Source organism: Equus przewalskii, unplaced genomic scaffold (assembly GCF_037783145.1).
Source record: "Equus przewalskii isolate Varuska unplaced genomic scaffold, EquPr2 contig_12967, whole genome shotgun sequence".
Classification (NCBI taxonomy): Eukaryota; Metazoa; Chordata; class Mammalia; order Perissodactyla; family Equidae; genus Equus; species Equus przewalskii.
Genome location: NW_027227121.1, coordinates 1 through 11,713, shown reverse-complemented (window position 1 = coordinate 11,713; position 11,713 = coordinate 1). Strand labels below are relative to the sequence as shown.

General features: G+C 38.8%; 1 protein-coding gene across 10 annotated transcripts in view; it reads left to right on the top strand.

Moving 5' to 3' along the window:
- The window catches only part of LOC103545434 (transport and Golgi organization protein 1 homolog), a 51,141-nt gene extending 39,428 nt beyond the window's left edge, over positions 1-11,713 (top strand). For 9 of the 10 annotated variants that reach the window (XM_070606766.1, XM_070606763.1, XM_070606770.1 and 6 more), the window contains 12 exons: positions 313-444; positions 3,950-3,971; positions 4,711-4,799; positions 5,065-5,142; positions 5,235-5,333; positions 6,541-6,613; positions 6,784-6,922; positions 8,979-9,080; positions 9,772-9,832; positions 9,942-9,977; positions 10,053-10,120; positions 10,246-11,713. In XM_070606766.1, the coding sequence (XP_070462867.1) occupies positions 4,737-4,799; positions 5,065-5,142; positions 5,235-5,333; positions 6,541-6,613; positions 6,784-6,922; positions 8,979-9,080; positions 9,772-9,832; positions 9,942-9,977; positions 10,053-10,120; positions 10,246-10,483 (957 nt within the window). In that variant the 5' untranslated portion in view covers positions 313-444; positions 3,950-3,971; positions 4,711-4,736 and the 3' untranslated portion in view covers positions 10,484-11,713. The remainder of the gene's footprint in view (positions 1-312; positions 445-3,949; positions 3,972-4,710; positions 4,800-5,064; positions 5,143-5,234; positions 5,334-6,540; positions 6,614-6,783; positions 6,923-8,978; positions 9,081-9,771; positions 9,833-9,941; positions 9,978-10,052; positions 10,121-10,245) is intronic. The other variant, XM_070606762.1, reaches the window with a different exon arrangement.

The following is an 11,713-nucleotide window of genomic DNA, read 5'->3' as shown; positions in this document are numbered from 1 at the left end:
GTATTAGATTTTTTTTCCTCCAGCTTAAGTGTGGTGTAATTTCTGTATAATAACAGCACCATTGTAATGAATCCAGTTTGTTGATATTTGACCTATGTATGCAGCAATGAAACCATCACCACATTAAGATAGTAAACACACTCATCGCTCCCAAAAGTTTCCTCCTGCTCCTTTGTAATCCATCTGTCCATGAGGAGACATTCGAGGGGTGTGGTCCTCCTGGAGGCTGGGTTAGTGTTTCTAAAGATGACTCTGTGACAAATGTATTGTGAATGTCTTTGAGGTTCCTCACTATCTTCAACATTATTTCAGCTGGTCCATATTCCACATGAACTTTTCCACTTTGGGCTTGATGTTTTGGGAATCCTGTGGAAGTTGACCATTATTATTGTCTCCTTGGGAATTTCTGCATTCATCATTTTCCACTGGAAAACTGTCCTTGCTGTGAGTATACTAAAGTAATTTATGGATATACTTTTAATCATAAATAAGTAGGGATTTTGATAGTCACTGGACCTTTTGTTTGCATTCAGTACTACAAATTTCCCTCTAAGTGCTGCTTTCACAGCATCCCACAAATTCTAGTAAGTCCTATTTTCATTATCATTTAGGTTGAATTATTTTTAAATTTCTATTGAGATGCTTCTTTGACCTATGTGTTCTTTAGAAGTGTGGTGTTTAGTCTCCAATTTTTTTGTGGTTTTCCAACTGCCTTTCTTTCACTGATTTCTAGTTTAACTCCATTGTGGTCTGAGAACATAGTTTCTCTGATTTCTTTTACTTTAAATTTCTTATGAATTTTATGGTCCTGAATATGGTGTATCTGGGTGAATGTTCTATGTGAGCTTGAAAATAAAGTATATTCTGCTCTTGAAGTCTTCTACAGATGTCAGCAGATCCAGTTGATTGAAGGTGTTGTTCAGTTCAACAGAAATTCAGTAAGAATACAGCTGAACTGAACAACATCTTATTTCTGTAAGTTGGGTCTGTCATTGAGTGATAGAGGGTTTTGAAGTCTCCAGCTGTGATAGTGGATTCTCCTATTTCTCCAGGAAATTCTGTCAGTTTTTGCCTCATGTATTTTGACACGCTGTTGTTAATACATACATATTAGGGATTTTATGTCTTCTTGGAGAACTGACACCTTTACCATCAAAATGATGCCACTCATTATTCCTGATAATTTTCCTTACTTTTTAGTATTGTTTTGGAGGAGAATTTCACTGGCTACAGAAATCTAGGTTGATGGTTCCTTTCTTTGAACACTTTAAATATTTCATTCTATTTTCTTGTTGATTGCACAGTTTCCCAAGAGAAGTTGAATGTATTTCTTATCCTTGTTCCTCTATAGGTAGGATGTTATACTCCCGTGCCCCTGCCCTACCCCAGGCTTCTTTCAAAATGTTTTGTGTTTGCTTTTCTGTAGTTTAAATAGTATATGCCTAGGTGTACATTTTTTCTTGTTTGGTGTGTATCCTGCTTGGAATTCCTTGAGCTTCCTGGACCTATGGTTTGGTGACTATCATTAATTTTGGAAAATTCTCAGTCATTATTGCTTCAAATATTTCTTCCTTTCCTTTCTTCTGCCGGGGTTCCCATTATGTGTATGTTTCACCTTTTGTAATTGTCCCACTAGTCTTTGATTTTGTGTGTTATTTTGGGGATTTTTTCTTTCCATTTCTGTTTTTAAAGCTTCTACTAACATTTCTTCAAGCTTGATGATTCTTTCCTCAGCTATGTCAAGTCTGTTAATGAATGCATCAAAGGCATTCCTAATTTCTGTTATGGTGTTTTTGATTTCTAGAATTTCCTTTTGGCCCGTAGAATTTTCATCTCTCTGCTTGTATTCACTGTCTCTTCTTGTCTGTTTTCTCCATTTTGTGTCAGACCTGTTAGTGTGTTAATCATCATGGTTTTCCATTCTTAGCCTGATAATTCCATCATCTCTGCCATACTGAGTGTGATTCTAATGCTTACTCTCTGTGTTCAAACTGTGTTTTTTCTTTTAGCCTGCCATATAAGGTTTTGTTGAAAGCTGGGTATCATGTCCTGGTTTAAAAGAAGAACTGAGGTAAATAGGCCTTTAGTCTGAGGATTTACGTTTATCTGGCTGGGATTAGGCTGAGTTTACTCTTAGGTGAGACAGGAAGAAGAGAGAGCTCTGGAGCTGGGTACTTCCCTTCACCTAGGTCACTTAGTCTTTGGAAAAATACCACTTAGGCTCTGCTAAAGTAGTTTCTCTTGCATGCAGGTCTTTTCAAGAAGAATAAATACCATGAGTTTATTTCTAAATGGCTATTTTCCCCCTTCCTGCCAATAGAATGAGGGGATTTTTCTCCAGTATTTCCTGTGAGAACCTGTTAGGACTCCTGGAGATAAAATTCACACAAATATGGGAACCCCTCAAGATTGGGCACTCGGGCCTTTTTTAATCTCTTGCTTCTTCATGCTGAGCATCCAGGAATTCATCCGTTATGGTGTTTTCCTACCATGGCGTTCTAGTTCCTGTGGAGATTCCTGACCTTGGGCTTCTGGTCCAATTAGTGGTGATTGTATGATCCGCCAGTCTGGTTCACTGATTCTCCAGGCAACAGTTGGCTCTGTGACTTCAGTTCTCTGACAGGTCTATGAAGAACTTTTGACTTTAAGTTTGTTCAGCTGTTTTCTTGCTATGTGGACAGGAGTGACAATTTCCAAGCTCCTTACAAGCTGGATCAGGATCCAGGAGTCCAGCTCTTTGATTTGCTTCCTTTAGACTACTAATCTGACCACAAATTAATGTTTGAAATGGAAGTTGACTTTGTAAAATACTCTAACCATTTTAGTAAAGAACTCGTTGAGCAAAACAACAATATATTTTCAGTGAGAAAACTGCAATTCATAAACCTTCCCCTTCAAAAAGAAAACACAGATATTAAGTATTTGGTGAGCCCATCCCTCTTCCCACTTGTCCCTCCCTGTAGGGTTGGGTGACAGGGGACAGGGAAGTGCACTGATTCCTGCGCATTGTGTGAAGTTAAAGGTATATCTGTGATTTTTTGTTTGCCTTCCATGGATTCATTTTCCTATAAAAACATCACTATAACTGTCTTTTGATACCATAATGATATTCCAGTATCTTGGCAATATCATTTGGGCTGGCCTCAGCATCTGATCATCATTTAAAACTATTCAAAGGGGAAATATGTTTTAGGGGGTCAATAAAATGTGCCTTTCCATGGTATTAAAATGAGGTCCTGCCTAGATTTTATTGAGCTATAATTCCACAGGGTATGACTCGGGTCTGGGAAGCACTTTTTTTGCCTTTTCTTAAAATGTTAGCTGTCATTTCTGTTGTTGCTTGTGCTTTCCTCTAGCCATCTCCCCCTCTCTTTCTCATCTGATGACCCTCTTTATGTATTTAGTGGTCTTTGAAAATCATAGGACCTGATGTGTTGTAATTGTTTATCAATGCAGCAAACAGCCAACTCTGTTAGATTTCAGAAAACCTTTCTATTGAGTGAAAGAGGCATATCTTAGGAGTACAGATCTTTTGCCTTTTTTATTGGAGACTTTTAATACAATCCCAGATTCTGGACTTCAGTGTGGATATTGGGTTTGACAAAATAACAATCAGATAAATGAAGCATTATTGTGTTTATAAAAATGTTTGCCATATCCATTATCAAAATTAAATAGATTGGTGTTAATTTAATAGAATATAAAGAGGTCTTTTGCTCAAAAATAAGTTATTTACCTATGTGCTCTTTATCAGAGATGATTGTGAAGTTTCATGACTTAAACAGGGAATTATAACTTTCTCTTATTTTTAATCCTATGAATCATTATGCTGAACAAAATGATGATTATAACCTCATTGGATTATTATTTTGATATTTTATCAGAATGATAGATTTTTACTAATAGTATGTTTTGACATCATATTTAATTTTGTTTCTTCCTCTCCTAGATAAAGCTTCGAACATATCAAGGTAAGAGTTTAGGCTTCGGTTTTCCTTGTAATATTTCCTCAGTTCTGGTGTTTGATGAGTTTTAATTCAATTGGGAGTAAAGACAGTGACTTTTGATGTCTAATTGGCTTTTTAACGCTTGAAAATCTTACTCTTCGCCGGTTGGAGTCTAAATGACAATGTAGAAGGAGGTGCCATCTATTGAGATAAGAGAGCCAGAGGAGGAACAGATCACAGGGGTAGGGAAAATAGGATGAGTTTAATTTTGCAGAGAAATATTTAGTAAGCGAGTGGGGAAGTGGGGAAAACCTGGAGGAAGCCAGGTTTTTAATTTTTGTTTTTTAAAGCAATTGTACTGATCTGTTTATTTTATTTGATAATTGGAGGACAGAATGTAAGTACATAGGTTGCTTGAATTTTCTGTTTCCCCTCTGGTGATGACAGGGCTGTTTGAACTGTTCACATTTTCTAAGAATATTGGTTACGATGGGATGTTAGTCTAAGACATTTTATTGTGTTTCCCCATCTTCGAAAAAAGATTAAATAGGAATCTCATTGAAATAGGGTTCTTATATCCATACTTGTTTCCTATATTTAAAATGCCACTAACTAAAACTTGTTTTCTTCAGGATCATAGTCCTGCTAAAATGTTATTTATGGTCATAGTGCCAATAATGTGCCTTTGCTGTTGACACATTGGGGTAATTCAATTTTATTCATTTGTGTAATAATCTTAGAAATGGTTTTGCTCTCTTTTTAGTTAATTTCCGTCACAGTTCTTATACGATGAAGACTTACTTGAAAGAAAATTCAGAACTGGTCAAAAAATTATCTCTTTGTGAACACAAGGTATAATCATCCTTGAATTTTTGTTTTCATGGCTTCATCTTGAAGTACCTCCACTTTCTTCTAGTTTAGTTATTTTGCTGTGCCTTCTTTCAACCTAGTGTGACATTTCATTATGTTGTATAACAGTCTAAATTCAAAGCAAGCATCTTATATATAAAGTACCACTTTTTAAATTTCTGTAAAGACTTACCCATGGGGGAATAAGTTTCACTATCACTATAATAAGTATTTTTGAGTTCTGAATTCTTTATTACTATTTGTATAGCTCAATGAAGAAAATAAATTTGCTCAAGAAACTAAGAGGCAGAACAAGATTCTCGGTGATGAAGCACGGAAATTTAAGGTAAAAATCCCTTCTTTTTCATAGATTACACTCTAAAAACAGAAGTAAAAGTAACGAGTAAATATTGCTGATCTCTATATGTTTTGTTGAAGGAAAACATCAAAATGCTGGAAAACATTAATGACATCATTGAAAGGATATTTGCTGAACTGGAATATGACAGAGATAGAAACAACGAGAATCGGGATTTGGTGAGAGTTTTGCTACCAAGTTATTACCATAATTTGATTTTGAGCCTTTTTGTTGATGGGGTGAATTGAGCCCTGCATTCTTCCATGCTGTTCACTGCTGTTCCAAGTACTAATACCCACAATGCCTTTTTAAATTTAAGGACTTAGGAAGAATGTTTTTCTGTTTTTACAACCCTGGGTAATTTCTTTATATCATCCAGCACTTCCTCTCCTCCAAGAAACATAGAACTGAGAAATTGTAGGAGAGAGTACTAGAGACGTCTAGCCATGTTGAACAGTCCTATCCCTCTTAGTGCAGAGCAGGGAATTTTCAAAGTGATTCTAGTGACAGTATTTACCTTCCACTAAGAAAAGCTGCTCATTTGAGCCGTTTGGCTTCAAGGTTTTAGACCTTCTTTGCTTTTGCCTTGTCCCCCAGTCAAGTATCTCATTGTCTCAATAGTAGAAAGTTGGAGTGCCCATGAAATATTTCTGACTTCTACTATTCTCTTAGTTCCTCATTTATTTCTGTGTTTGACTTTTCTCCTTGGCTCAAACTGGATCAACCGCTTTTAATGAAACAGGGGCTGATGTGGGGTATGTCTGGTTGGCATTTCTTCTTTTTAGCATACCGTCCGGTGTTCCTATTGAAATCCAGTACATGTTTTGTTTCTATCCTGCATGTAGATAGCAGAAAAGAAAAATCTACAGAGAACTTAAAAGTTGATATTTCAATGAACACCTCAGGAATTTCAGAAGTAAACTACCTAGATTTGCTGCAAGAATTTCATTGTACACCTTAAGTTTGATGAAGAACAAATATGTCATGTCTTAGAATATTAAATTTATATGTTATTGTTTTAGAGATTTTTCTTCTTGGAAACTAAGTCATTAGTGAGAATGTTTGGCTTTAGGTTTGAATCCCCCTTAATGAAGTTCATGTCCGCGAACCAAAATTGAAGTCTGAAGAACAGCAGGTACAGAAGGAAAATGCTCAGCTTACGGGCAAGAAGGAGCAGATAACAAAAAGTTCCTCCCATAGGTTATATAAATCAGAGAACTAAACATCATTACTTCCTTTTAAATTTTCTTATTTTTAATCGAGGTAAAATACACCTAATATTTGCCATCTAACCCTTGCAAGTGTACATTTTAGTAGTGTAAGATACATTCACATTGTTGTACAATCATTGCTTCTTGAATATCTTTTCTCAAATCTGTCTTAAAGTCAGGAGATATGAGTGGAGGATTCAAGGATTCGAACCACAAAGCCTCGACATCTAGTGAATGTAATCTGGAAGGTATGTTGATTGTTGGGAAGAAAATTCCATATATTAAAAATAAGTTTGCACTGGGAAGGTAAAAAATGTCTTCTAGCCTTCAGGATTCTCTCCTTTCTCCTCTCCCCATCACAACCCAGTTCTTGAGAATGTGTGCACACAGACAAAGAAAATTGTTTTATGCTTTACAGAAGGGAGAAAGACACTAAAAGAGAACTGTGAGGCTTTGAGATCTATTAAAGTGGAAAAGGAAGCTGAATTAAAAATGTTGAAGATGAACATAGGCGTGACTGATGAACTCTTTGGACAAAGCAAGATGGTCATAGACAAGTAAGATGTTCAAGTGTTGATAGTTACAAATAGTGTTGTATTAGTGAAAGTATAGACCAATGTAGATAATTATAATTTCGTACAATATTTATCACTGTATTTTCACCATATTCAGTCAGTACAGAATTGTGTTTCTCATTTCTGCCTTGATTTTTGTTATCTGCATCTTCTTTTCCATTCCAACTGATTATCAGCGATTCCTGTTTGTAATTAATTTAGGATATGAGTCCTGGTACCAACTTTAATCACTTCATTATCTGGAACCCTCTTGGTGAATTTACATTGTACTCTAGGTTTCAATCTCATCATATTGTCATGACCTGCCATATGTTTATCATTTCCTATTAAACCCTAGACTTTGGGTAGAAAATATTTAGAGAAAAATTGAGGGCTATTTTGTTGTTATCTTGCTGCAGAAAATCTGGGAGTTTATATCTGGCGGGTGATCAGGGACGCCAGCACTACTGAATCCTAATCATCCAGTTAGCAATTCAGACCATTCACTGAAGGCTCAATCCCTCCTAAGGCCAGTGTGTTTTCTGTCCACCTTTGTTCTTAGTGTGTCATCTCCTGGGACCCAGCTAAGGCCTGCAGGTTTTTCTAGGGATGACCTTCATTTAGTGACCGTGAACTCCAGTTGTTTTACTTCTGTGCCCGTGGATGTGTGCAAACGCTCCTCAGCTTCTTTGCAACTCAAACTCCCCTCTGGAATTAGTTCATGAACCCTGGGGAAAGTGGCCCCAAATGCCAGGCTGATCATAATCCTGGGCTTCCTTCTTCTCCATCTTGGCTTCATGTCTCTCTACTGGCTTGTTAGCAATTTGGTGCAATCATGAATTTTCATATTTTGGCCAATGTTTCCTGTTGTTCTCATGGGGAGATGAGGGATTTCACACCCACTCATCCATGTTCAAAAGTAAAACTTTTCTTCTATTCCCGTAGGAGTCAGGTTTGTCTTATCCCTTCCCAAGCCTGAGGTAGGGCTTTATCTCCACACTGGCATCTTGTTTGTATTACATATGAGATGTTTTGGGGTGGAGATAGTGCCCTGCTTCCCTCTGTGTCCTCAACACCTTACAATGCACCCACTACTTTATAGCTTGTCCAGACAGCATTTGCTGAAAGGTTGCCTGGCTGGCCAGAAACAAACACATGAACTTTCTCTCTGTAGTGTTTCTGTCCCAGTTTCCTAGAGCTCTTTTAATTTTGTGTGTGATCCATAGCAAATGCAACGTCAAGTTGAGAATCTTTTGAATCAGAACCTTGAACAAAGTAGTTTAAAGGCAACACAGCAAATCTGCCTTGAGCCCTTGCCCTTTGCTGCCTTCACTGTCAATGAAATCAAAGTATTTGTTAATGAAATCAATCTGCTATTAAAGCAGATCAATATCTTCAATTCGAAGGCTTTCCATTTTCAGGAGATAACACCCTGACTATGGGGCAATTCAGATCACCTTTCATTCAACAGTTTCTGTTCTGCTCAACTAGGACCTTTGAAGTAGGTGGCAGGAGTTCCACTCTTGAACTGTAGAAATGTCCAGTAGTTAATTATCCAATGTTATTACACCATGTCCAGGGAGGATCCATGGCTGTGTCATGGCCTCTGGACTTTCCCTGGGAGAAGTCAGACAAGTCATGAACTCCTGCTTCATCCTAATGTGTTTAGTTGCGAAGAGCTGGTCAGGCCTGGTTTCCACATTGAAAGAAAATGAACGTACGCTGTCCCAGTCACAAGAGACCAAGCGTGGGAGGGCACATGGCGCATCTCATATGTGCTTTTCATATTTGTTTAGTTTATTTACTAATGACTAGGAAAACAGAACTGGGAAGAGAAACTCAGAATTGCCAAAGACTTGCCAGCAGACTGGAGTTTGATTTTTCTCTGTCCTCTGATGAGGGGCTTCAATTCTTTCCTCTCACTATATTTGTCAATCTACGCATTTGTGGGGAAGGATGGGAGGGGACATTTGAATCCTGCCCTTTAGATTTCTGGGAGGCTAGAAAGGCAAAATGTCACAGGGGCTACTGGAAAATGCATATTTTTTTCCCCTCTTAGGAAGCTGAGAATGAAAGAACGTGAGAGGGTGGAAAAGGAGAAGCAGCTCTCATCAGCAGAAAAGAAGGTGAAATTGGCTGCAGAAGAAATGCAGCGCTGCAAGTGAGTTCAGCTTCTGACCGTCAGCAACTTATAACACCCTTGCTGGATTTAAACTTTTGTACAATGTTGAGACCCAATTCATATACAAATACAAACAAATGTTCAGAAGACATTTATATAGAGATTTCCCTCAAGAATGAACAATGTTAAGTTTTACAAATGTCAAGTTAAAATATTAACTTAAAAAAAATGAAGTTCCGAAAAATTTCCTGATCCTTAATGCTGGCCAGACTGTGTGGAAACGTGGTTCACAAAAATGTTTCTGGAGGAGGTAAAAATTGTTAGAAACCTTAGGGAAGCAGTTTGGTGTCAGACGAATCTCATCAATAAATATGCGCATGCCACTTTAGAGACCCAGTTGTTGTAGTCCTGAGGAACATGATCAGGATAGAAGGAAAAGAAGAATCAAGCTGTATGATGAAAGGTACTCACTGCAGGATAAATTAGGGAGATACTGAGAATCAGCAAGGGAATTCTATCAACTGAGAAGCTGGCAGGCATTCGATAATAAATAAGGAAACAAAGCAGCAATCGCTTTGATCCTACTTACTTTTGTAACCTCATGAAATGTGTCTTATAGGATTGGATGATATGTATAAGGGTACAGTTTGGATAATGGGAACATGGACAGATTATTTAAAATCATCCTCAATATTGTGCTTTATCTGATGAAAGCAATTGTCACTCATAGGCAACAAACTGATCAAATGCGGCAACAGGTGCAGCAAGTAGAGTCCACCTTCAGACACCAGGTAACCTGCATTCTGCCCAAAGCTCCTGGATCCTTCAGCACCCAATGCAGAGGGTTACAATGGCCCTTGGAAGCCCTAACATAGGGTTTTTAACCTGTTGGCTTTTCAGATCGCTGTGCATGAGAAGAATGCTCAAGATAGTTGGGTAAGTTTTGTTTTCCTTCCTTCCCTTTGTGCACAGTCTGTCACAACTGAAGCTGGGTGTATTTTTCTCCAACAGATCAAGGCTCGGATTTTGGAGAGGGAGATAGTGGAGCAGAGCAGGGAAGCCGCTCACTTGAAACACAGGTGTGGGATTTTGAAAAACATTTTTTAAGGGTGTTTTTGAGGTATTAAGGCTAAGCTGTTTAGTGCCTAGCAAAGGACTTGGTGTTGTAATTCTTACTGAAGTCCATTCCTTTTCTATATTCCAGATTGGAGATAATGTCCCAAAAGAGGCTTCCTGAGGGATACAGGCCGTACGAACCAATGTTGCAAAGACCTGGGCTGCAGAACCCTGCACAGAGAGGTAGGGAGCACATTGTGAAGTGCAGCCACTTAATTTCTGCTGCAAAACCACTCCATGTCCCACTGTTTCTGTGGGGGATTGTCATGTTGTCTGGAAACAATCCCAAGCACGACATGAAGACAACAGGTTGTCTCAAGGGGTGACAGGAAGATGTCTTCCTCAGGTGCCCCAGCCACAATGGCTTTCTGGGCCTGTGCCCTGTGACTGGTGGAGCTCATGCCCCTCCACTGACCGTGGACCTTCTCCACTCACCAACACCTCCAGGACCTTGGGTTGCTCTTAATTGGAGAGATGTGCCTGGAGGGGTTGTGGGTCTATGCTTCCTTCCCACCTTGAGTCAATGGTGAAGACTTTGTTTTTCTTTTAGTTGAGAAAAAAAAGTCATTTCCATACCATTTTGGAGGCTCCCTTATTTTTTCTGTTTAACTTTTAATTGTGGACTATAGTATTCCATTCATAAATTAAATTTCTAAGTAATTTTACTCCTGACATTATCAGGGTAATGCTACAGCTTTACTGTTAAATCCCCATATCTTCCCTTTTCTTATTACTATAATATTATCCTAAGTCCATTTCTTTTCATAAATATTTATATAATGCCTGGTCACATATAGAAGGTAGCTTATATGAAGAGTGAGAGAGTGAAAAATCCACCTGTGGCCTGAAGAAAAGGACCTGTGCTGTTCATTTAAGAGTGTCTTGCTATTATCCCATCCAAGCTTATTCTCATTTTAATTTTTCTCTGTGATGAAACTGTGAGTTCCCTTGATGTGTATTGGGAAACCCTCTTTCATTGTTGATTTCCAGCTAGTTGAGCCCTGACTTTTCCACAAGTGGTTGATGAGTAACAAAAACTCCTGAACCAGGGCCCTGTGGTGTCTTCCTCGAGGGTCAGGGGATGGTCTCCCCCTTGTCCTTAGGGGTCACCTGAGGCGTGTAGGGAACCTCCACTATTGGTGAGGGCCCTGAAGTGGGAAAGAATGTCAGATGGTGGAGGAAGGCGTGGAGGGTTTGTTTTCCTTCCTCACAGTGTGTGCAAGTATCTCTTATACAGAAGGAAAGACGCTTTCTACAGAAATGTGGAAGGAGCGGTTCTGTGGATGCACGTTGTACAGAGACCATGTGCCGAGCTCTGTGGGGGATGAGGCACACCCCTAACTTCAAGGGCTTAAGGTGTCCTAGAGCAGAGAGAGATTTTTCTATTAAAGAGCTTGTATTCACCATGATGGAAGCACCAGTGAAGGGCACTGGAGGACAAAAGAGGGAGACGTGAATCTCACCAGGATGAAACGGGAGGTTGTGGCAGAGAAGGAGGAATTGAGGAGGGGCCTGGTGGGAGTTGGCTGGGTTACCTTAGATGGAGCTGGAAGGCC